Source organism: Hydra vulgaris, chromosome 15 (genome assembly GCF_038396675.1).
Source record: "Hydra vulgaris chromosome 15, alternate assembly HydraT2T_AEP".
Classification (NCBI taxonomy): domain Eukaryota; kingdom Metazoa; phylum Cnidaria; class Hydrozoa; order Anthoathecata; family Hydridae; genus Hydra; species Hydra vulgaris.
The window spans coordinates 23,681,581-23,709,091 of NC_088934.1; the positions used below are offsets into that span (position 1 = coordinate 23,681,581).

Genomic DNA, 27,511 nt, shown 5'->3' on the forward strand with positions numbered 1-27,511 from the left:
TAAATTATTATTAGCATAGATTATATTTTTTTAATATTACGAAGATGCGTGGATTAAGAAAAAAGGGGGACTCTTTGATGTTACAAAGGGCGCTTACGATGGTGCTAAAGTATATAAGTTAGTAGGAATTTTTCTTTTATTCCAACTTTTGCAGTATTAAATTAGAGATTTTGGTCTATATCTTGATGATGGGCTAGCGATATTTAAAAACAAAAATGGCCAGCAAATGGAGAAAGTCAAAAAACATTTTTTTAAAATATGTAAAAGTAACGATCTTTTATTACCATCCAATGCAATATGAAAATAGTTAACTATCTAGAAGTGACAGTTGACCGCAATAACAACTCTTTTCAACCATACCATAAATGCGAAAATGAGCTTAGTTATGTTCACTCTGATTCAAACCATCCACCTAGTATTATCAAAAGACTCCCTCGCACTGTTGAATTGAGATTATCTGCCTCGTCAGTAAATGAATCTATTTTTTATAATGCTATTCCATCTTACGAAGAAGTTTTAAAAAAGTGTGGCTATAATTGTAAACTGAAATAGCTACCTCAAGTTACCTTGACTAAAAACAAACATCGAAAGCGTATATAAAAAAATATAAAATTATATAAAAAGAGAGAAAAAGACGGGCTTGTTCTGTTCCTGGGTTGAAAGTGTGTTTTCCTAATCATTTAGGTCTAGAACGGAATGGAAATCGCTGTTATTCCAAAACTTTGCTTCTGTGATTGGAACAATGATATTTGGAAAATGGCGTGAAAATTCTCGATTTGCTTTCAATGCCGAGCTTCCTCCTATAATATTCCTAAACAGCTAGAGTTGTCCAGATGTTTCTACAATGAAGTTTCTAGAATGAAGTCTTCACTTAAAAATAATTCCAGCATCAATCAAAGTCCTCACTAAAAAATAGCACTTAAGAATTGAGATTTCTCGGCGATAATTATTGCTGAAAAATCTCCCGATTTTTCGTGCTTTGTTTTGCGTTTGCGTGTGTTTTCGTGTATTTGTTTTGGTTTGCGTGTGTTTTCACTTACAGTCATAGAAAGTGGAAACCACGTGAAAATAACAATTAAAATTGAATAGACCAATCAATATCAAAAGTTTTTGCGAGTGGTTTCTATCGGTACAGACATTTCGCGCTAAACTTGAATTCGATTTATAAGAAAACAAAGCGTATGGATCATTATAAAAATTGGACACTCCAATTATAATTATACTTTTGAATAAAAATTAATTATTAAAAAACTAAAAATCTAAATGCAAAACAATTTTTTAAACTTAAAATTTTGTAAAACACCATTAAACAAAATCTCCGAAAACAATTAAACAAAAATCTCCGAAAATAATTTAAATAAATTATGAAATATAAGTAATCTAGTGAGTAAATAAAATAAAGGGAAAATTCTTCTAAAAAAATGCTGCTATGAAAATTGTTTTAAATTGGCTTGTAGTTGAAGGTTCTTTTAATTTCGTTGCAGAAAGGTAAGTCACCAAGTACAGCCTGCCAATATCTAAAAAACAAAAATAAAAAATTACTACTGTCCTATCAATTTATCATACAAGTTCTATTTTCATTCAATTTGTAAATTCTATTTCCTAAATCTACACACACTGTAATTTGCATAGCTTGTTTAACCGCCTAGCTTACCTCAGCCAAATAAAATAAAAATTAAAATTTAGTGTTTAAATATCCTAATAACACAATAATGTAGAATAAACGTAAACATACTTTATAAAATGATCTGATGGAATTTCTCGGTTAAACATGGACAACACTGATGTGTAGCCAGTTACACGTTGCAAGTTAAGATTTTTGTAAACATTTTTTTCATACTGTTTTATATATATACTATTTATACCATATTATTTTTACCAAATATTTTTTATTAACTATAAAATTAAAAAAAAAATCTTTTAATGTCAAGTGACAAATTGATAAAAATTTTAACAACATTTACATTTTAACATACAAGATAAAGTCTTAAAAAAACTTTTTTTTTTTTTTAATTAAATAATAAAATTTTTTTTTGACTGCCAAAATTGGCTGCCAATTTTCTAAAAATTAGTCAAAAAGTCACATTGAAACATCAACTCATACTTATCTTTCACTACATTTATAAAAAAAAATCCACAAATGGTCCTTGGTGTGTTAGGTTCATATTTAGTTAGAGATTTTTAATTTAATTCATTGTTTTAAGTTTTAAGACTTTTTGAAAAACAAAAATGGGACATTTTTAAAAGAAAAAATAAGATAGGACATTTTTAAAAGAAAAAAAAAGAATGATATTATTTCAAGTATCAATTTCAATTGTAAAATTGTGTGTGTATAAGAGGTAACATAGTGGTTTGTTGTAAAATTGTGTGTATAGAAGAGGTAACATAGTGGTTTGTTGAGCATCTTTATGTAGACTTTTTAAAATAATACGAAGAATATGTAAAAATGCATATTTTCTTTCATGAACAAAAAATATAACTTATATTTCAACATATTAACACATTCAACTTTTGACCAATTAAGCCATGAACCTTAGTTTTAGTAGTCGCGCGAACAATTTGCGCAGAAAGAATTTTGGCCAAAAATTAAAGCCATGTTTCACAGACCTGGAAATTAAAGCTAAAATTAGGATTCTATAGTATATACCGCAATTATATGACATAAAATAATGATTGGAATATTGCTTTTCAAATAAATTTTCAAAGAATGCTTTAAGTCCACAGTAAGATCTTTAGAGTCTTTTCTAAATGTTTATCTTGAAGACCAGATATTTTACGGAAATATCTTGTTTTTTAAACTAAAACTGACAAACAGAAAAGTTACTTAAAGTAAACTGACCTATTTCTGGTCGAATTTCAAAAGCACTAAAATCTTTAATGAAGAGTAGGATCTGTTATAAAATAAGAAAATAATAAATTAAGCTTAGTAATTTTTAAAAATATTTAGTTTAAAATATACGAAGACTTCCCGATGCTTCAGAAACATACCTGAAACATTTAATAAACTTTTTGTCTCCGTAAACTCAATGTTTGGTATTTTCAAAGTTTTTATGATTACATTAAAATTCTTAAAAGTTTGTAAATCGCTCGAAATAATATTGTTAAAACTGTATAATATCAATAATTCTTTTAATTTGTTAATTTCTATACACAATCAGAGTTATATTCAAATGGCCAGAAATAGGTCTTTCAGCTAGCATCTAAAATATTGATACTTAAACACATGTTAATTTTTTTGAAAAATTTGTATAATTGCATTCCTCGTTAAGTAATTTATTTAAACTTAAATTTGTTTGTGAATATTACGGGATGCAAATTTATTTTTTAAATACTAAAAGCAAAATGGCCAGAAATTGGTCAGTTTACCCTAACAACATTTAGTAGAAGCGTACCGCTCTGGTGTCACCATATTGTTTTTAAGTCAGAATACACTTCAATGCGTTACACTAACGGAAAAAAAATCTATTTTCGAAACACGTAAATCACGCTATTGAATCAAGAAATTTTCATATTTAATATTAAAACACAAAGTGTGTAGTCTAATGTAAAAAATTTTCGAAAGGGTTTTTATTTTAATTAAGAATTACACACAAAATTGCGCCAAAACAAAAAACCTTTTTTGTGGGATGATCTCATGTATAATTAAGATTAAAAAAAAAGAAAAAAAAAGAAAAAAAAAGAAAAACAAAACAAAAATCTAATTTTTTAAATTATTCATATCAAATTACCTAAAAAAACGATTTCTAAAGTTTAAAAAATGTCTGAAAACATATTATTTAACAAAATAAAATCAATGATGATAAAAAAAAAACTCAATTATAATAAAAATAGAAAATCATTTATGAGAAATATTTCAATGATATTAAATACAAAAGTAACTCTAATAAGAACAAAAAGTATAAAATATTTGTAAAAATTAGGTAAAAATAAAAAAATTAACAACAGCCAAATAATTTATTCTGATTATTCTGATTTTCAACCCTAAGATTAATCGCATTATCAACAACATGATTATCATCACGACTAAGTATATTTGCGACAGAATCTATAAAATTTTTAAAGCCTTTACCTGATTTAACAGATATTTCAAAAACCTGATCTTCAGGTATTTTATTGTTTTTTGCAAAATTGACAGCATCTTGTTTTGTTATTTCAATTTCAGTCGCAAAACTATCAATTTTATTGCCAAGTAAAAAAAAGGGAGCCTGGTCGGGAATATAAGGTTTTGAATCGTCTATCCACGAATTTAAACAGTTAAGAGTATCTCGGTCTTTTACGTCATACATCAAAACAACACCTTTGCTAAATCGGTAATAGTTACTTGTCATATATCCTGCTACTTCTAGTCCGGCAGTGTCCCAAAGATTAATCTAGAGGAATGTATAAATATATATAAATATCGCTATAATTATAATTATTCCAATATTTCCAAACTTTTTTTAGCAGCTTTTCTTAATTGCAGAGGAAAAAAATTGAATTAAAATAAGGACTACTTAAAAAAGTAATAAAAAAAGTTAAAAATTAATTATTTATAGTTATGCATTTAGTAATGAATCGCATAAACATTCGCAAATTTTAAAATGGTTTTTTTAAAAAGATTTTTTTAAAAAAAGGTTTTATTTTAAATTTTTAAGAAAATATGATTTTGAAAGGTGTTTTGAAAGGAAAAGAAAATAGGAATCAAAATTTGATAGTAATGTTTGAAAAAATGATGCATTTACATTTTGAAAAAAGAAAACATCCCTCAAAATGCAACTACAACGTTTTGAAAAACATTATAGTCCCACTTTAAAATCACAGGCATGTTAATTTAATACAAGTTTGCCCTTTATTATTACGTACAGTTAAATTGTTGCAAAGTAGTGCATAACTACTTCATATGTCTTTTAAAGGCTTCTTAACGAAAAGAACAAAGAATAAAATCTTTTTAATTAAATATTGTTGTATTATTATTAAACACTCTTTTGTAAGCACTAACTTACAAAACTTACACTAAGCACTAACTTACAAAACTTACAAAAGATTGTAGGCACTAACTTATAAAAAATTTACATTTAAAAGAAGATAACTTACAAAAAAAGTAATGTTATAAAAATATCAGTCTGCCTGCCTTGCAAATTAACTGACTAATATTTTTTTTAATAAAAAATTAAAAAAAAAAAACTTTAGTCAATAAAACTTGTTAAAATAGACCTTTTTTAATTTTAATAATAAATAAAATTTATTTTTATCATGTACTTAAGCACTGTCCCATCCTTTATGTTTTCCAATGTTTTTTCATATTTTCTTAATATTTGTCTTGTAAATTTTTATTTAAAAAACTTTGGCATATAAAATTCGCCGAATGGTCACACACAAGCAGTGAACGCCTTAGGGAAGAAATGAAGTACATTACAATAAAGGAGAATTGTTTTTCGAGCAAAGCATAATTTGACAGTTGTCAAGACAAAATTAAAGATTAATAGAGAAATATTTAAAAATGAATAAGACAGACAATGCACCTAAACAGTACTAACAATAATAACAAACAATAAATTGTTTTATAAACACTAATATGAAAGAAAATATACAAAAAATATGTCACTGAACAAAAAACAAAAAAACAAAAAAATTGATTACAAAAATAAAAAGTATGCATACAACAATAAAAGGGCTCAGAATGAAAAAAAAAACATTATTGCTAATGTGTAAACATTATTAAGTAATAAACATCTCCTCAGAGTCGCGTCTATTATTACTGGCGTTTCGATGAGGATCAGCACTAATAACTAGTTTATCCCGTCAGACAAACGTCATCGCCACTTATGCTTTACCCCGTGACTTTTTTCATGTTTTTCTTAATATTTGTCTTGTAAATTTTTGCTTTTTCTTGATTGAACTTAAATTTATTCAAGTCAATTTTACATTAAGTAGTAGCAGAGATGTTGAAAGTGTGAATCTCAATATTCTTCTGCTTAGTAGTAGTTGTAATAGTAAAGCCGTGGATGTGAAACTTTTAATAGATTTGCTTCATTTTTAGTAGACCTATGAACAGATCTTTTTTTGATTATGTTGCTTTAGTTAGAAAGTTCTTTGCTACTTGCATATCTATCCGTCTATCCATTTAATTGTTGATAATGCAGGCACCTGAATATATACAGTGACTCATTACTAAGTTCCTGGAATTCAGAAGATTATTAGAAAATTAGGTGCCACTGTTGCTTCGTTCTCTTTGCAGTATACCAAATCTAGAAAAAATAATTTTTAGTTTCTTTATAAATTTCTGCAATTGGATATTTTATAACTTTTCAATTTTTCAAAAATGAATATAAGTCATTATTATAAATCAGTTCCTGTAACTTAAATGATTTGGTATTCCTCTTGATATCATTGTTTTTTTTGTTTGTTTTTGAAGATTTCTAAATGATTTCATATGTCTTTACTAAATCTTCATTTACTTATAAATGCTAGGCCAAAATAATTTTATCTCTGCCCTAAAAAGTGTTCCATTTTATTTTTTATTTTTGTTTTTGAGAATAGCACCTTTACAAAATATATGCTTTAAATGTTTTAAGTTTGCATCTGGTATCTTGTTATGCTAATTACCATTAGTTTATAGAAAGAGAACAATCTTTTTGCATATATACTTTTATTTAACTCAATTTATACTAAATATTACAATAAATTAAATAGCCTTTATATTCTTAAACTATTTGTTGTTCTATTTTGTAAAATCTCTCTCTTGAGTTTAGAGCTTAGCTTATATGTGCAGAAATGTCTAAAGGAAAATAGTTTGAGTGCTAATCATTATTACTGTACAGAATTAATTATACCAGTCATTAATAATGTCCATAAGGAATTACTAGTGTACCAACCATTCATTACACATGAACACAAAAGAACCAACCAAAATCTATAAATTGTTGTGGCATATGATAACTTCACTTGCGGCTGTGTACAAGAATGTTTTTATAACAAAATATTTAATAAAAGCAAAGTCTGTTTCATTAAAGCCTGTTTTAATTTTAAATGCTATTTTTTTAAATTTTGTTTGAAAATGTATTATTTAGTAAAAACAATTTATTTTATAAACTGCAAAAATAACTAGTTACATTACACTTATTTAGAAAAAAAAGTTTAAAAAAGTAATAATATGGTAATACAAAGATTGTAAAACCAGGTAATAGACAAACCATTTGACATTATTAGATTTTTAAACGGAAAAAGTTGTTTCAATATAAATTTATTTTTGTTGTTACTTGATAATTTAAACTAATCAATTAGAAAAGTGCATTTGTATCAAGACTAACATGGGCGTAATAATAATCACTACTAGACTATAAATCTGAGTGATTGACATAATCATATAAACTAGCTGACTAAACCCTTAAAAAATACGGGTCTTTGTAACTCTATTCCACACAGACCTTTTCTATACTTTTCCTTGTATGTATGTATGTATGTATGTATGTATGTATGTATGTATATATATATATATATATATGTATGGGTAATTCCATTTTTAAGTTATATTACATGCGCAACAACTTTATCAAATATTTGCCTATATTAACTGTAAATTAAATTTTTAGCTAATTTGTATAAAAGCTGTTAGTCTAAAGAATAAATTTTAAAATGCGTTTAAAATCATTTAAACGAATATATTAAAAACTACTGATAAAACAAAAAATTCGTATTTGAAAAAGATTATATTTTCTTATAATTTTATTCTTAACACAATCTTATACTTAACATCGTTTATTTATCATATAGTCGTTCATTTATCATATTTTTATATTAGTTTTACTTATTTAATGTAACATTTTTAATAAAGAATATAAACAATTTATAGATAGATTTTATCACTTACAAATAAGATATTTGTAAACATAGTTTATTTCATAAATAAATTATGTAAAAGGAAATTTATATGATATTGAATTAATTAAAAACAAAAGCTTTTAAATAAATTAGTGTAAAGGATTCTTTGAAACAAAAACACTTTTTAAAAGATTAAAAAAAGATTTTATTTGTTTTTACATATTTTAATCTATGGAGAGATTTTTACGTAATGAATTAGTTAGCAGATGATAAGAAAAAAGTTTATTCTTTAATAATTATTCCAAAACTATTTTACATTCTTTTAAAACCAGCATGTGGAGCCAAGCCAGAGCCATGGAGCCTCAGAGCTGCTAATATTTGTTAGAGCCACAGCCATAAAATTGTGCGGTTCTCAGCTCTCAAAAAAATTTGCTATTATTACTACTTTCAACTTTTGAGAATTAAAATAATAAAAAAATGCAAGATGATTTACGCAACATTTAGAAAATAGCACTATCATTTCTGTTATATGCGTAAATAAATTACTACTTGATATTTATTGATTTGATTTTAAAATTATATTACTAATTAAAAATAAATATTTAATTGCTAGTTATAATATCTATAAGTCATGAAATGTCATTTAAAACACCTTTTTTGGAAAGAATGGGTTACAAAAAATCAAAGAATTAAACTACTTCTGGTCAATGTTTGCATTATTTAATTGTATCATTAAAAAGCAACAAATAGCGTACAGTTTTGACGTTAAGGTCAAGTTGTATATCAGTTCCAACACATTATTTGAATATCAATCCCAAAATGCCTTGCCTTTCTAAAAAAAATCTATATTTAAAACAACTTTTGCGCTATTAATGTGAAACAAAAACAAAAACACATGTTATTTTTTAAACTATTGCTTTATTATGGAAATAAATTTTTGATAACTTAAAGCATTTATAACACTTATTATTTTTAAAATAATTCAAGTTAGTTGCATTGTTTAACTAACTTGGCAGTTAGGAAAGGTGTTTTATGATGACCTTTGTCATGCACTAAAAGAAATCTTTATTTAAGTTTAATGTCTACCATTTTAGTAAAAATATAGCTGTCAATCACGGTAAACGATGACTACATTGTAAATGTAGATATGTACTTGGATAAATTGAAATGGTTATTTTTTAGTATGAAAGACGATGCATTTGCTTGTCATGTTCCTATCAACAATAATGAAGCTGGGAAAAATTGCCGTGCGCAAGTCAATTGCTGATGGATGGAAAGTGAGTAAAAAAAACCGACCTAAAACATAATTTGTCACATTAAAAAAAGTCACGAGACACAAGTCACAAAATGACAGATTCGAAGACCAGAATATTGAAGAAACTCTAGGTGAATCTGATGAGTGTTAATTGTTTGAACAACAGTTTGATGGCTACTTTGAGGAAATCTTAAGAAATATGAATACCACTTATCTTCAACGATGCGTGCACACACTACAGCTCACTGTTGATGCTCTGAAGGACCCTGTAGTCAGGGAAATTATCTTAACTTAACTACTAAGAAATAAAAATTCATCGTAAAAGAAGCAATTAAATCTTAAAATTAACAGAAAGTAGAATAAAAATAACTTAACTAAAATCAAATTTTAGTTTTTCAAAAAACTTAACTAAAATAAACTATAATGATAAGATTATTTAAATTACGTTGGGAATTAATAACTTGGTAATCCCTTTTAAATAAAGAAACAACTTACACCTATTAACTGTTTAATAAATACGCGCATTTAAAAGTTAAAAAAAAAAGATTAAAAACAATTCTTCACAGCAACCAGGGTGTTAACCAGGAATAAATTTGATACAATGTTTTGACAAAATTTGGAATTTATCAAAATATTTCCTAATCATCTGCCCCCCTTCCCTGAGATTTAAATGTGTTCCGGGAATGTGTGAGGTCCTTATTTTATATTCTTTCTTTTTCTACTCCCCTTCAGTGCTGCATACATTGATTGGTCAGCAAAAATAAAATAAAGTACCGCCTGTAAGATTCGTTGAAGATGAATATGAAATCAATATAAAATTAAAAGTGGTTTCATGACGACATGGCAAATTAAGCTCCAATTTCCAAAGATTAGAAATTATATATTTTTATATTATAAAATAATCAGTGTATATTAATTAATTATTATTTTAGAATAATATATTTGATTTATTTGTAATCCTAATATATAGTAGATTTCATTTTGAAAGTATTCTTTTGAATATACTTCTTTTTTACTGGTGGGCATCAAAGGGTGATTTTTAAAGTAATATGTCGATTTATGTTAAATGAAAATCTCTGCAGAAGAAAGCCAATGATCTTCTAATCATCATTTAAATTCTGCTCGATGTCCTTTATGGATGAACCCTTACACCATCATGTAACAAATTCTGACATCAAAAGGAATGTTTTAAAAATAGAAAAATGAAAAAGGTAAAAATAGTAAACTCAAGCTCATAAAGTGTATATTTCACATTTATTGCGATTTTTATAATTAATAATAATTTTCTCCATTGCATGGTGAAATAAAGTTACAATTACTTACACATACTTTTAAAAGAAATATCTGAAAATCTCCTTTTTTTAACCTTTTCTTTTGATGAAATCTTGAATGTTTCTTTTCAAAACTGTCAAATAGATTCAAATTATACAATATTTTAATTATTTAAAAGTATTCATTTTCGGAACAATGATCTAAATCATGTTGAATACAAATACTTAAACTCATTTTTTGGGCTACCCTCCTGCAAAAAAATTACTAAAGTCATTAAAATCATATAGCAATTGCATAGATAGCATTTAGATTTTAAGCATCATAATTTAGATTTTCTCCAGAGCTCCGAGCCAGCTTGGAGCGGCCCTGTATGAAAGTATTTATGAAAATCATAAGCATCGAGTAAACAAAATAAAAATAATATTAATGAAATACAATTTGCAATTGCAAAGTCTGAGCAAAAATAACAACAAAGGTTTTATTTTTTTACAAAAGAATATTGATTAATTTAATTACAAAAGAATATTAATCCCAAGTGATTGTACGCTATTGTGGCAATCAAAAATACTAATAATTATTTTTTTATTGTCATAAAATGTTAATATGACTATAGTTCATTCAAAAATTTGCTTTTGGTTTTAAATTCAAGCAAGCATATAATATAGTTTTCTTGTTTTCTAAAGTTCTAGTACTTGTTTGATGTAATAAAAAAAACATTCTTGTTATTAGACAATAACTAAAAGGCTTACCATAATATCCAAAATTGATCAAAATTTTGAATATTTCTGATTTAAACAGCATCTCCATACTTTTGTTGACAAGCACATATATTACTTGAAGTAGAGTTTGGAGTAAGACTTAATAAGTTATTTAACTTTTCAGCCAAAAAAGGCAAAACTTGTAAAGAAATAGCATTTGCAGATGTTAAACCAAACAAATTTATTATTTTTTTAGATTGTACTTTAGTTCTTGCTAACTTTTTTTATAATAATTGCTATTGTTGGAAGGCATTGTCAAGGATTATTTGCAAACTTTGCAAAATAAACTTTAGAAGCAGATTGCCAAGAAAATCCATAAAATTGCTTGGAAAATCCTAATTCTCAAGAAGTTTATTCCAAGAGACATTTTTGCAGTTATGCAATCGCGTAGTTATACCATAAGCTAAAGTTAATTAAACTTTCCAAAACAAATTTACAAATTACTTCCGGTTGAGAGCCTAATTTTAGCCTCTCAAATCTGCATAGTTTTTTCTGTTAAAAAGACATCTGGTTTCAATAATAAATGTTTTCGCTCACTGCAGAGTTTTTTAAACTCAGTTCAGTTTTACACAATCAGATTGGGTTTTCTCCTTCATATTTTGTCTGCAGTGGTTATAAAAAACGCTTGCTGTAGCGTGTTTTTGTTTTTTGTTCAATGTACCATTATGTTTGAGTTAAAAAAAACTAGCATAATTAAAATAGTAATTAAGCGAAGTGATCTTATCTACTTTTATTTAAAAATAAATGTAAATGTTTTCTTTTACAATACGCAATTTATTTGTATTATTTATCACTAAATTACAAAAGTAAAATTTTTGTGATTTTAGATTTTAAAATACATGAGATAAATATTTTTCTTAGAAAATAAGTAATTAATTTTTTTAAATACAACACTAAGTACAATATAAATCAACATATATTTTTACATATTTATTTTTCAGATATATATAAAATTGATATTAAAAATATTTTTGTTTAACTGCAAAAAGAGTCCCAACATTTTCATTATTTTCAAATTAAGTTTTCAACATTTTAAAATTAAGTTTTCAATATTTTCAAATTGAGTTTTTTGAAAGAAGCTTTTTTTATTAACGTCAAATATTATTTATTACAAAAGCACATTAATCAGGCCGGATTTAAAAAATTAAAATAGTCAAAGAGTTGGAATTTTCCTTCTCGAAAAAAAAAAGGAATTAAAAATTAAGAAGTTTTTGTTAATATCTCATTCAATAATTTGTTTTAGAAAGTTTAATTAACTTTTAACTTATTATCTAATGTTTATCTATGATATAAACACAACTTGTCTAGGCACTTGAGGATCCCTTTAATTTGGGCAACTTTATTTGGAAAATGGGATTTTTACACCTTTAAATTGGGAGTTTTAATTTTATGAGCATTTGAGAATACTGTGTTTAACAGTGCCCCACAAGGCTAGTTTACACCCTGGTAACATACACTAAAAAAAAAATAATTAAATTGTTTCTTTAAAAAGTTAATATAATTTTTTTATTTAAATATATTTATTATAAAAAATATATCCTTATATAATTACAAAAAAATATATACGATATTCATTAGAAAATAGTGGGTTTGTTACTTTATTTAAATGCAATTCAATAATATAAAATTGTAAGTAAAGATCAAAGTTATTCAATTCAAACAACTTTCAAAAAAGTTTGTCTTTTTTTTCTTCTTAACAAAACCTTTCTTCTTTTGGAGTGTATTAACTTTAATGATTCTTATTTAAAGTTTATTATATAAGTTCTTATATAAGAGAAAATCGCTGTTTAAAGTCGTAACTTATAAAACTTAAATTATTATTATTATTTTTTAATTACATTTATTATTAAAAAGATTTATATAATTAAATAATATAAATAAAAATTTATACAACTTTAATTGATACTTTAATTAAAATCATTAGTCATTTTATTTAAAAGTGATTTGCTAATATAAAATCTTTAGTAAAGATAAACATGTCAAAGTTATTACTTTCTAACGTAATTAAAACCCATTTTTTCAGCACATTTTTAAAATGTTAAAAACTGTGGTCAAACCGTCAAAACAGTGCTTTGGAGCCAAAGTCTTAAAATTGGCTCGATTAGAATTTTTGACTCCAGCTCCGGAGCAGCTCCAAAAAAACACATTAAAAATTTTTATGCTCTATGACAGTAACTTAAGTATTAATAATATTTTATTAATCAAAATCTTGATTCATGCTTAAAAAAAAAATAACTTAAATATAAGGTTTGAGTAAAGAATGCAGATCACTCTCTACACTTGCTTGTAAGACATACATGTGACTACTCTGCGCACTTTTTGTATTCTTTATGGGTATTTTTTAATTCCCTTTAAAGCTGATTTCACTTTTGAACATCATATTTCTTCCACTACCCTACAGTCGTCGATAAAATTTGTTTTAAAAGTATTTTTATCATTAAAATTAATTTTGGTCACACTTCTCCTTTTTCTTTTTTATCAAGCTCCTTTTTAAAGTCATCCTCTTCTCCATCGGAATTAGATTCACTTAAAAACTGAAAGAAATTCTGTATGTGACTGAAGTGACGGCTCAGCAGTAATTCTTATTTCTTGACTTTCTATTATATTTTTGACATCTTTTTTTTACTCATTTTTTTACTCATGTTTTTAAGCCTTGTTTTGTTCGTATTATCTGGTTTTTTTCCAAATAGTATTCTATATCTAGCATTAATATAAACTGCAGCTAGAAATATATCATTATCAAAAGGTTTTTCTTCTTGTTTCTGCATTGATTTTGAAAGGTCTTCCACAACTAGTCCTTGATTCTTCTCTAGGTCAGATTTCAATTTCAACCATTCCTTTAGGAACTCTCCTAGAGTATATATGTATGTATGTGTGAATATATATATATATATATATATATATATATATATATATATATATATATATATATATATATATATATATATATATATATGTGGACAATTCCATTTTTAACTTACGTTATACGTGCAACAACTTAATCAAATATTCACCTATTTAAACTGTAAACTAACCTTTTAGATATTTTGTATGAAAGCTGTTAGTCTAAAGAATAAAATAAGTTAAAAAGTTTTGGCTAAAAGAGGGCGAACTTATTACTGAAAATACCACTTAACTTACGTTACACGGAAAACAAGGTAAAAAAATTGCTTCAACTTTTAGGTCAGATTTCTGTGAACCAGTACAGCGGATTGTATTAGACACTTTCACAAGTTGTTGAGAATTCTATACCAATTTTTATATCTATTATTAGGAGTTAGAGTTACGTAACAAAAGAAATTGCAAAAGTATTGTTCTCATTCATTAAAATAACAATTAAAAAAGGAAATTTTAAAAAACTGGTGGCACTCTTCCTGAGTGATTTTTCATAACATTTATGATAGTTATCCAGTTTTAACACAAGACCAAGAGCAACTTTAAAAAATATTTTAGTATTACAACTTTATTAATACTTATTTGAGTCATTTAAATAAGAAAATCTTTGGTTTGTCAAAGACGCAAAGCTATCACAGTATAGGAGGCAGAGGGGTTCAGGTATATGTGAACATTTGTGACAGGAGGAAAGGGGTTAAGAATTGGTAGATATAGGGTGACATGCTGTATGGATGACCCATAATTGTATTTACAAATTTTTTTTACTAAAAAAAAAAAAGATTCTGATTTTTTTAATATTAGGAGACGAGCAAATAAATTTTTTTTTTATTTTGTTATTTTTGTCTAAATACAAATATTTTTTCAATTCTTATTTTTATTTACCTATGTGTATTTATATGTTAACTAAAATGAGAATACATAAATAAATAAAAAAACAATAGTATAAATAATTTTAATTAACATTAAAAAAAAAAATTTTTCTTCTAAATTCTCATAATATAAAAAGTTTCAGTTAAAATCTTGTCATACCAACGCGAATTACTTAATGACGTAATTCATTTTGTAAACAAAACCTTAACAAAAAAGCCCGAGAACTTAAATAAATGCATGTAGTTTTAACTTACATTACACAAATTTAAAATAAAAATGTGCATTAACTAAGCATCATTATCGAAAACTTTAAATGTAAAAAAGGTAATATTTAATATTCTTTCGCATATATTATAAAAAAAACTTGAGTATTTTACCTAAATTAAAAAAAAAAAAAAAATGTTTTTGTTAACTTACGCTACATGAAAAGTTCTTTCGTTATTTTCTCAAAATATTTATAGAGTATTAAATTTGACCAACAACAATTTGAACATATTAGCTCCATTTTCATGCTATTTTAATTTTGATTATGAAAATAAATTCATGGTTAAAACAACATTTTACAAAGATTTTTATCATGTAACAATAAGAAAAACTATAACTTTTGGAGACAAAAAAAAAAAAAAAAAAATATATATATATATATATATATATATATATATATATATCCTAACTGGTTGTCAGAAAGTTTTGTTGACGAAAAGTAAAAATTAAAATGCAAGACCAGAATTATTTGCCACTTGATAGACTGCCTGCCCCAACCAAACCCTTAGTCGATGTAGCAGCACTCCCTTGCAAGTCAGGCTATAAGATAGTCGATGTAGCAACACTCTGTTACGAGTCAGGCTATTTATCAGTCGATGTAGCAGCACTCTGTTTCGAGTCAGGCTATTTGTCAGTCGATGTAGCAGAACTCCATTTCCGTTGCGAGTCAGGCTATTTGTCAGTCAATGTAGCAGCACTTTGTTGCGAGTCAGGCTATAAGATAGTCTTTGTAGCAACACTCGCAAATTTAGTTTTTTTTTTCAGAAGTTATATTAATGCAAATGTTGTATTAATGCAGAATTTGTATTAATGCAGATCTGCATTTATATGATTATCTCCCTTTGAAACTTTAATTTTTCAGGATCAGATTCTTTAAAATTACAAAGAAAACAGAAACAGATAGTCAACAACAACTAAAAAGAACAGTTCGATGTAGCTAAAACTGTTTCAGTTACAAAACTGTCATATAACCACCTTTTTTGTCTCGTTTAATTTATTAAAATACCTGTTTTTTAAGACCATGTTTTTATTTCTGTTTTAGAAAAGACTACTCTCCAATTCTTTGTAATAACTATAATTTAACTATTCAAGACAGCTTCTAAAGAAAGAAAAAAAATCGACCTACATCTGCATTTTTTGTGATTGGACTCGCCCCAGTAAAATTGTGGTAAACATTTCAATTTTAGGTGTTACGTTTGTTTTTAAATATTTTAAGTTAATTCATTGGATTCGTTGACCCAAAATATGTAAAGGTACAAATTTTCAGCTTTCCAACAAACATATAACAGAAACTAGGACCAAAACCATTTTTTTAAATGGCAGATTTTTGTTGGTTGGAAGCAAACTTAAAATAGCTATATCTTAGAAAGCGAAATTAGATAATTTTCAGGATGTTCATAGTTTACTAAAATCTTTAAGGGTAATTCCATGTAAAAGCGGGACAGTCATTTCAGTCACCCCTTGGATTTTCTTTAAATTTTAACCAGTCACTGCTTGATTCTAGGGGTTTTAGGTTGAATTTCAAAAGACATGAGGTTTTTCTTCAGATTTTATTAATATGTATATGTATGAGCTGGAATGTGTTAAAATAAAATCGAAAGCGTTCCTTCTTAGTCCAAAATTGATATTTTCTGAAATCCAGAAATTAGCGTTAAAAAAACAATATTAGTTTTATTATTTAAGCTTACTTTTATTACAAAAATCATAAAAAGCCACATGACATTTCATTTTTTTGTCTTCAAAATGTGGTTAACTTAATATTTAATAATACCTTAAATAGTTTCACTAATAAAGCTCTTAAAGCGGTTGATGACTTGTTTAGAAATATTGTAAAAAATTTTACAACTTTTTAAATTTTATTTTGTAAAAGTTATATCTACTTTTTATAGCAGCCACAAGATTTTTAACTTAAGAGATTATGTCAAATTAAAATCTCTGCATTGAAAGATTAAACTCATTCTGCACAGATTGTTTTCAACTAATTGGAAGGACATTAGGCATTTCATCTTTCCTAGGATGAAAAGATTTCAGAGCAAATAACCTCAACTGTTTTAAAGTTTCTAGTTAAGTATGAAAGTTTGTTACAATTATCCACTGTTAGATTTTTATTTATTTTCTTATTTATTTATAATTACTTTCTGCATTATTTTATTCTAATTTTAGGAGGACTACTCCTACCTGTAGTAAAACCAAAGCTCCAAAAAAATAAAGTAGCCTCTACTGATACAATATTTGATATCAAGAAAATTCATGATCTATTTGAAAATGTTGTTCGTGATATTCTTAGAGATTTACGGAAAGATCTTTGTCATTAAGGTGTCTAAATATAAAGCTCATAAACGTACTTCTTGGCATATCAGTAAGAGATTTTGCTTAATTTCATTAATTTTTACAAGTAGCAATTAAAACATTAGATCTCAGAATGATAAAATAATTTATTATAGAATCATGGTAGAGAACATAATTGTTGTTACTGTCATCAGATGACTTAAGAACTTTTGCCTACTTAAGTTCAGGTTACTATCTGTACCAAGATGCAGGATATCCTTATAAGACTATGCAACTATTCAATAATGTTATTAACCCATGTTTGTTCAAAGAAGATCCTAGAAAATTTATTCTTTATACCATCTCTCCTTCAGAACTTCACATGTATGAGCATGTTGTGACAAAAATTGTTGACATTTTTTTAGTTAAAAAGGGCCTGAAATCCTTTTTGGACAAAAATACTGTAATGTGGCATGGTTATAATGGTGGCGGATTGGATGGATCCAACTGTGGTAAAGTTCTCAAATTATTAGATGAAATGATGCTGGTAACACCAATTCAGTTATACCCCTGCGTTGAAACCCTGCAGAAGTTTAGAAAAAGTAATAATTATATATATATATGTATATATATATATATATATATATATATATATATATATATATATATATATATATTATATATATATATATATATATATATATATATATATATATATATATATATATATATATATATATATATATATATATATTCTAATCATATACTTAAAATTTTTCAGTTGCAAAAAGTTGTTTTGGCATGATGCTAAAACATTCATACAGTAAAGATATCTTGCAGTTTATTAAATCTGCTGAATATTTAGAATACTGTTGTAAAGATGTGTTCGACAAAACATTGTCACTTGGTTGGAAGTTCCATATTATTAAATACCACCTTGTAGATTTTCTCAATAGGAATCAGAAAGCTCTTGGACTTTATTCAGAGCAAACATCCGAGGCTGTACATAAAACATTAACAAAAACATTGAAGCGCTATGTTGTTGCAGAGACTAACAAAAACCATGGCTTGAAGCTTAAAAAATTTGATTCCAGCTACAGCTCTATGAGAATCTAAAGTAATTAAATTCAATTTTTTTAACTTATTTATATAATATATATGATCTTATTGTTTAATTAAAAATATTTTTGATTTAATTTAACATTGCTTTGAAACTTGTAATGTATATAACAGACACAAAAATAGTAAATCTAGTAGCACATAAGCCATAAGTCATCAAATCATTAAAGGTATTAGTATTTATTAAATTAACCACATTTTGAAGACAAAGATAGTGGATGGTCATGAGCGGCTTTATGATTTTTTTAATGAGAGATAGCTAAAATAATACAAATGATATTGTTTTTTAAGCACTATTTTCTGGATTTCGGAAAATATCAATTTTGGACTAAGAAGGAACGCTTTCGATTTTATTTTTAACACATTCCATCTCGTACATATACATATTAATAGAATCTGAAGAAAAACCTCATGTCTTTTGAAATTCAACCTAAAACCCTTGAATCAAACAGTGCAGTGGTACCTATTAATGAAACATGAAAAAATGCAAAATTTGAGCTCCCAAATCCAAACGGTTCAAAAGTTATGTTTTGAAATTCAGCCTAAAACATTCTTTTCTTTACAAAGTCCGTCATTATGGATTTTGTAGTTGTAATTTTAATTGAATAATTTAAGATCTAGTGGAAGAATGTGGCTAAAAATTGGTACCTGACTAGTTTTGGGGGTGCTGAATTGAAAAATAGTGAAATTTAAATTTTTTGATAGTTATTTTTTTATTTTAAAATGGTCAGTCAAATTTTTTGTTCTGTTACCATGGGTTGGGCTTTCATAATTTCCTGGAGTTGCCCAAGTCTTATGGATTTGATTTTTTTTTTTTAACGATGTAGGTGATCATAGGCTATCTTTATAAAAAAGTTGGTTTTTTGTTTCTTAAAGCATAATAAAGATATGTCATCTTGAAATTTAGACAAAAAATTTCTTTATTTGGCCACTATTCTATTATAGATTTTATAGCGATACTTTTTGTGTGAATAATTTAAGTTCTAGTAGAGAAATATGACTGAAAATTGGTACCTGACCATTTTTAAAGGTGTTTAATACAAAGATGAAGAGAAATTAACCCAATTAGCCAAATTCATTAGACGCGGTCCGCACACTTATGTTTACGATGTAGGGAAAAAAATAAAATGGGAGCTTTTCAGTTTGATAAAGTATCAACAAGTGTTCCACATCTTAATATTTATCCACATCTTAATATTTATCCACATCTTAATATTTATACTTTTTCTAGCTAGATTTTTAAAAAACTTTAATTGTATTGTGCTTCTGCTTTATGCTTTATAAAAAAATTTAAATCAAAAGATTTGAATGGTCTGCTCAAATACTATCGTTTAACAAGATCAGAAAGTGTACAAAAAACCTATATGAAGTTGTTTAAAACAAGTTTATAAAAAGAGAGATTTAATACAGACAATTTGCCAGAAACACAAACAATTTGCCAGACATTATTATTTCAGTTAAATAATAAGAAAGAAGATGCAAAAAAAACTGACTAGCTAAAATAAAACTTGAATCAATCATAAAAACAAAGTGATATGAAGAAACAAAAATAAAATTCAGCAAAGAGAAAATTATAGTTATAAAAATTATAAAAGGAACCCTTTATATATACAAATTCAAAAATAAAATTTTCAAAATGTTAAAATTGCTTTTATCTCGAAAAAATTACAATGGCAAAAAAAGTTTTTTATAATTTTCCTAATGATTTTAACATAACAAAACCAGATTGTCAAATTTGACTTTTAACGTAACAAAATTAGATTGCAAAACTTGATTTTAAGATAATTTCAGTTTTTCATTTTCTTTTAATCATATATTGAATTTACTGTTTCTTCAACGATTACTAATAAGGTATTAATTTGTTTAATTTTAAAATGTTTGATGAATTGCATCTGTACACTCAATCTGTAGCTGACATTAAACATAAAATTGAAGAAAATTTTCTACTTGTTGTTCACGGCCCCACACAATTAACATAATCTTGAGTTTTCTAGTCTAACAAACTTCTTGATAGATCTAATTTATCAGAGCTACAACCTTATTTATTGTTGATTAGGCTAATAAAGTATAGGTGTTTTTCAACTTTTGCTTTTGAAAGAAGTTTTCAAATAATTTACCTTTTTGAATATTTTCTAAATGGCTTAGGCCTGGTGTAAAAAACATTCTAAAAAACATTCCAATATAACATAACTTTAAAAGTTTTCCAAAAAAATCAAGTAAATTAGATAGTCAAGCAGCTGTAACTTTATGTTTCTGTAATTATGCTACTTTTTCGTATTTTGTTCTATGCTTATGTAATTAATACCATGTCATTTTGGAGCCATGCGGTTACTAAGGTCAATATTTACAATACCAGTATTAAAAAGTTATCTATTAATGAGAAATATGCTATGCCTTTTAAACCATCATATGTTCTTTGTACATCAGTATTTTTAGTCTTGTTTTGAATGATATTAGTGACAATTTTGGTATTACTTTTAAAAGTGTTAGAAGAAGTTTCTTCAAGTATTATTATAACTTGAATCTTCCGTGAGTTTATTAATATAGAAATCAATATTTTCAATTTTAGTATTATCTATGTGAAGTATAATTGGATCAAATAATGAGGTATTAAAACAAATATAATCTGATAAAACAAAGGCAGTTCTTTGTGAGTATTTATAACATAAATGTTGACAGACAAATGATTCGCTTTCAAATTTCAATTTCATTTGTACAAAAAAAAACACGTTACAACTAAACAGCCATTTCTTAAAAGTGTTATTTCAATTTTTAAACAATGATACATCTGTTTAAAAATAGTTTAGTTCTGGATATGCTGATATAGCTATTGTCATCTTTTTTATTTAGGACTCAGTTAATTTTAAAAAATGATTACACTTTGTAACTGTTCTGTGCAAGTAAGAGCCTAAATTTTTTTTTTTTTATAGTTTTCATTGTATTTAGTATTTCATCATTATTGCGTTTTAAAAAACACAAAAGTGAAAGTACATAAACGCAAAAGTGAAAGTAAACCCAGTACACAACCTACTAGAACTAACAGGACAACTTCAATGTTCTATTTTAGGAATAAATCAATAAAAAGTAAAACAACTTATCTCAAATAGTCAATATATAATTTTATACTCATATATTTAATGCATGTAACATTTAACCAGGTAATTACTTTATTTTTCAACTTTGTAGCATTTTTTATGTTTTGTTCAGGAAGACGCAGTTCCCTTCCTTTTTTATGGTCACAATATCTGTAAACGATATCTTCACTAATTTTGTTATCGTAAAACATCTTGTTTGATGACCATTCAGCTTTAATTTTTGGTATTTTAATAGATACTTCATTAAAAATACATGTTTGCTATTTAATAACAATATTCAATAGCCTTTTAGGCTTCCTTTTTTTCTTTTAGCTTTAAAAAATGTAAATACATTTGCATTTTCTTTCCCAATTCCTCGAAAGTATCTTTTTAATCATTTAGGTTTTTTAATCATGATGAATTAAGAGCTAGTAGTAGCAGCAACAGTATTTGTATATAATAGTAGTTGATTTTTTTTAATAACAAAGTAACCATCTTTTTTTTTCCCTACATCAAATTAATTTCGAGACCAGGCCTCTGAAATGAATTAGGCTAATTCCTAATATTTTAGAATAATTTTTGAATTTTAAAATGTCAACAGTCCTTTCTTTTTTTTCTTGTAACCATAACTAGCATTGCACTTATTTCTGGAGTTGCCTTACTCTCATTGTAAAATAAGATGTTTTGAAAAAGTTAAGGTCTCTAAAAGAAAGAAAAAATTATATTGCTTTGCATAACTTGCATATTTATGATCAATACTTTCAAAAGTATACATGAAAATATAATTTACTATACAACACATTGAGAAAATAATTTCTTTTTTTATTAGTTTATTAATTAGGTATTATTTCAAAATATTGGTTGCATGCTAAAATTTTAGGTTACATGCTCAAATGTTGTATTAAAAAATAAGAATCTAAAATGCAAACTTTTTAAAAAATTATTAAAAACCTGCTTTATTGAAAAAAGCTCAAAAACAAAAATGAAAAGGAAAAACCAAATATTACTAAAATTGAAGTTTACATCATTTAAATATTGAAAGTAAAATATTAATCAACTTTCACAGAAAAGATAAAACTTGTTCAAATAGTTTTATCTTCTTTTGAGATTTGGTACTGAGGCCCAGAAGATGTTGAAGGTGTTTTAACAAGAGAAATGACATTCATTTTTGGCACCCAGTAATTATCATTCCACTTTGGCCAGTAGTACAACCGACTTGGATAATGTGGATGCATAAACTTTACCATAAAATCATCATTCTCTTTATCAACTTCAGAAACCATACCAAGCCAGTTAAAATCGTAATATTTGCAAAATAGGTATTGTGACATCATAACATTGTCAATTTTAATAATTTCATATTTTTGTTTTTTGAGGAAGTCAAATGTTAGAGCAAAATCATCATCATCGGATATCCTTGATATCCGATGATGATGATTTTGCCATGGTTTGTTGCAAAGAAATTCCAGATGTAACGAACAGAAAAATCTTGAGTGAGGTGAATTAAATTGTAAAAATATTTGTAGTTTTTATACTGCCCTGCACAACCATCAGAAAAATAACTCATCTTTGTCCCAAATTGTAATTGTGGGACAAAGATGAGTTTTTATATGATTAATGGTTTTATGCATAACTTCATTGATAAATCCAACATCATGATTCAAATCATCTGAAATTACACAAAAAGAAGATATTTCCTATTTCACTTTCTTGTAGTAAATGACAACTGGATGAAGGGAACATTGACTCTTGCTCCAATGGTAACTCTGTCTTGTACTACAAAAGTGTAATTCTCTGCAAAATCTCCCATTACAATAGCCTCATCAATACTAATTGTTTCATTGAGATGCTTTAGATAGCTAGATAGTGATTTTGCTATAAATGAATGAGAAGTAATGTTATCAAGTTTTTCACACAGGAGCTTTATGAATTCATTTAATGGAAGTTTTATTGTTAATAGTTCAGTTCTATCTGTTGTTGTCCACTGTTTGAAATCCACTGACTGTTCATTTACATCACTGTCATATTGCTCTTTTGAATCATCGTTTTGTGTGAGATACTGCTGGAAATAACTTTGGGCAGCTTGTATGCCAGGACAACTATTGCATCGGTGAATCATGCAAACTTTAGATCTTTTCAATGATTTTATGGTCAGATGTTTTAAGGTGTATAGCACTCAAAATTAATTTAACATTTTGGTGTTTTGTACACACACAAACAGAATGTTTACTTTTTGGACCAGCAAGGATGCACCATTTAGGCCGAAGACTGCAAATTTTAGAAAATCCAATTTTATGGCCTGGGTACTTTGTCTTATATGCCACATAGAGCTCCTTTAAGTTACACAAAACTAATTTTTTTGACACGTATTTATTTTCCCCAACACTTACACAGTCTTTAATACCTGGCAATTGCCTCGAATACTCATCGTCACAGTAAAAAAGCTTTATCAGTTCTATAACATCTTTACTGATTCGATGCTGTTCAACCACATCAGGGTATGCTATAATGCCTTTTTGGTCGCGTAAAAACTTTGCATTTTGAATTTTGTGTTTGGAAACTGAAAACTCTTTTGCTGCTTTTCTGATAGACCAAGATTTCAGGGTTAATGTCAAAATTTGAAGTTGCTGTCTTCTGTTAGAAACCTCAAGTTTTTCTTTTATGCATTCTACAAGGAAGTCTAGATCGCCAGCTTTGGTTTGAATTTCCTTTAGAACTTCATTTTTTGGTGCAACAAGATCGGATTTGGTTACATCTATACAGTTGCAAGCTTCTTAATAACTGCTTCTTCAACTTGCTTTATCTTTCTCTCTCCAAGTGAAGGCTTGTTAAAAGTAAATGGGTAAATAAACTTTTAGAGGAGACACTTCAAGTTTGCATAAAGTACTGTTGAGCAATGATCTTGTTGTTTTCAGTATGACTTCTTTTTCCATACTATCTTCAGTTAATTTTATCTCCAACTCATTTTCTTCTGATTCTTCACTTGGCGCTAATCTATTTCTGCATTGTGGACAAAGTTTTTCACCTGGAACTATGAATTTGCCTTTACTGCATAGGTACTTAGTTGTATTTTGTTGTTTCAAAACAATATTTAGATGACATAACTAATGTCCCAAAACTATATATATACATCACAGCAGGTGTTGCAAAACTATATTTTTCATGATAATTCATTTCACAAAACTTTATTTATATATCAAAACCAACCTTAATAAACTGCTTTTACAAACCACAATTGAACCCATGAGAGTCAGGTAATTTGTGAAAATGTTACCCTGTTTTATGGTTAAGTAATATTATACCATTTTAAAATTCAAAAATTATTCTAAAATATTAGGAATTGGGTTAATTTCTCTTCACCTTTGTATTCAACACCTTTAAAAATGGTCAGATACCAATTTTCAGTCATATTTCTCTACTAGAACTTAAATTATTCACACAAAAAATATCGCTATAAAATCTATAATAGAGAACAGAGGCCAAATAAAGAAATTTTTTGTCTAAATTTCAAAATGACATATCTTTATTATGCTTTAAGAAACCAAACCATCTTTTTTATAAAGATAGTTTAGGATCACCTACTTCATTTGAAAAAAAAAATCAAATCCATGAGACTTGGGCAACTCTGGGAATTAAAGCGCAACCCATGGTAACAGAACAAAAAATTTGACTGACCATTTTAAAATAAAAAAATAACTATCAAAAAATTTAAATTTCACTATTTTATCTACATTTTTGAATTCAGCACCCTCAAAAATGGTCAGGTACCAATTTTTAGCCACATTCTTTCACTAGATCTTAAAATATTCAATTAAAAGTACTACTGCAAAGTTCATAATAGCGGAAGTGGAATAAAAAAGGGCGTTTTAGACTGAATTTCAAAATGTCATAACTTTTGAACCGTTTGGATTTGGGAGCTCAAAATTTAAATTTTTTTTTGTTATATTGATAGGTACCACTGGTTCAAATTTGAAAGAGTGACTGAAAAATTTCAATTTTTTTTCCCACTTTTACATGGAATTACCCTTAAGTGGTTTGAAAATCAGCAAAATCTTAGACTTAGGGATACATGTCCTGGATGTTTTCTTGAAAACACAAAATTTATAAATTATGTCTGTCCTAGAAGCAAAGGTTTTGTGAAACAACAGCTATCTTTTGTATTGAGCAAAATAGGAAAACACACTTTCAAACCAAGAACAAAACAAAAACAAAAACCTTTTTATTAGGATCCCAAAAAGAAATTCAATAACAACCTACAAATGTGTTATTTCTTTTATTTCACATTAATAATACTTAGTTATTACGCTCTGAAATGAAAAAATTTTAAAATAACTTTTAAATTTATTATGTTAATTAAATTAATTTTACATAGAATATAACTAGATGAAACATTTTATTACCAATTAGCATAACAAGAAGAGCATCCAGTAAAAAGTGCATCCAGTAAAAGATTTGTTTTTAATTTAAATACATGTCAATCATAAAATAAATTTTAAAAAACAGTAGAACAAGTAACAGTAAAACAAAATATTAAGTTTACAAGAGGTTTATTAAAAAAATTATTTTTTAATAAACCTCTTGTATAGTATTTAAGACGTTTTAACGAATATGATTTTAAAAATTACCTTAACCGTTTTGCCATCACTTAATGTAATTTCTTTAGTACACTGGTCTAATCCTATTGTTGATTTTAGTACTTCTTCAAATCTACCTTCTTTAAAGCGTACAAAAAAAGACGATTTTCCAACATTGATGTTTCCAACCAAAACAATTTTCATTGTTTAAAGATAGAACTTTATCTAAAAATTTAATAAAATTTAAAAAATTTATTGTAAAATATGAAACATTTATAAACATAACAATAATAATAATAACAACAATAATAACAATAATAATAATAATAGCCTGAGTCTTCTGCGGTCTTTTTTTTTAAAAAAATTCAAAAACTGCACCGTGGGCCAGAGATGAGCAAAACCCCTCAGAACCAACTTTAATATTGGAGTAATTTTTTTTCATAAATTTAATCTAATAACCCCCAGCACTTTAAAACTGATATAATTTTTTTCCTACTATGATTTTTGAGATCAGTATATTAATTTTACCACGAAAATTCCCATATTTTACCTTACAAATATTATTCAAAATGAAAAAATATATAAAAAAGTAATATAACAACATTACAATAGTAACTTTTCAGTTTCTTAACGGCATATTCGCAACCTTTTTTTTACTCTTACCTTTGGGGTCGCATATTTTGAAACCTCATACAGGGTCAGAATAGGCAGAAATATGAGCAATCTAATTTGCCGATTTTGAAAGAGAGGCAAGTGCGCCTTTGTTGATGGAGGTTTTTTCTGTTGTTAATTTAAAGAAATGGAAAAAAAATGTATGTGTTGAAGTAAATTCGGAAAGATCTATAAATGTATTTCTCGTAAAACATGTTCTTGGCCTTGAAGCACACTCAAATACAAAGTTTATATACAGATGTACGAGACTACTTGTGAAGTACTTTTGCATATAAAAATTATATGCAGTTTTACCAAACTACTGATGAAGAACTTTATTTATAAGTTGATTTATATGTTAATTATAAAGAGTTGAACATTAGAGTTTTTAAATGAAGAAAATTTGTACTTATTGCAAAACTAGCAATAAGTACAAATGTATATAATATAAGCTTGTATGAATGTATATAATATAAGCTTGTATGAATGTATATAATATAATATGAGCTCTGAGGAGATTTTGTTTTATTTCAACTATAGTTTTAAGGAGACTGATATATTTTTTTATTACATAACTCTAATAAAACATCGTCTTAAACCATTAAAAACTTTTTAAAAAATTTGGCAGGCTACATTAACTTATAAATAAAATATTATTTGAAAATTTAACAAAAGTGGAATTTATGTCTGTCTACTGAACAGTAATTTTTT

At 26.4% G+C, this 27,511-nt stretch overlaps 1 protein-coding gene across 2 annotated transcripts; it reads right to left on the bottom strand.

Annotated features, from left to right (window-relative positions):
- Positions 1-3,821: 3,821 nt before the first annotated feature.
- Positions 3,822-26,885, bottom strand: LOC136091323 (ras-related protein RabC-like). 2 transcript variants are annotated; one of them, XM_065818744.1, is made up of 3 exons: positions 26,813-26,885; positions 26,201-26,374; positions 3,822-4,370 (listed from the first exon to the last, which is right to left on the bottom strand). In XM_065818744.1, the coding sequence occupies exons 2-3, from the start codon at positions 26,351-26,353 to the stop codon at positions 3,936-3,938; spliced, it is 588 nt and encodes a 195-aa protein (XP_065674816.1). In that variant the 5' UTR covers positions 26,354-26,374; positions 26,813-26,885; the 3' UTR covers positions 3,822-3,935. The 2 variants fall into 2 exon arrangements, with proteins under 2 accessions (XP_065674816.1, XP_065674817.1); XM_065818745.1 differs by having other exon boundaries at positions 26,757-26,827.
- Positions 26,886-27,511: the final 626 nt, after the last annotated feature.

What these genes read in the sequence shown, in the direction of transcription:
- LOC136091323 (XM_065818744.1), bottom strand. Translation starts at nt 26,353, where the DNA reads ATGAAAATTGTTTTGGTTGGAAACATCAATGTTGGAAAATCGTCTTTT. An exon ending in GTGATGGCAAAACGGTTAAG is followed by an intron (nt 4,371 to 26,200) that starts GTAATTTTTAAA and finishes ACATTCCTCTAG; the next exon opens with ATTAATCTTTGGGACACTGC.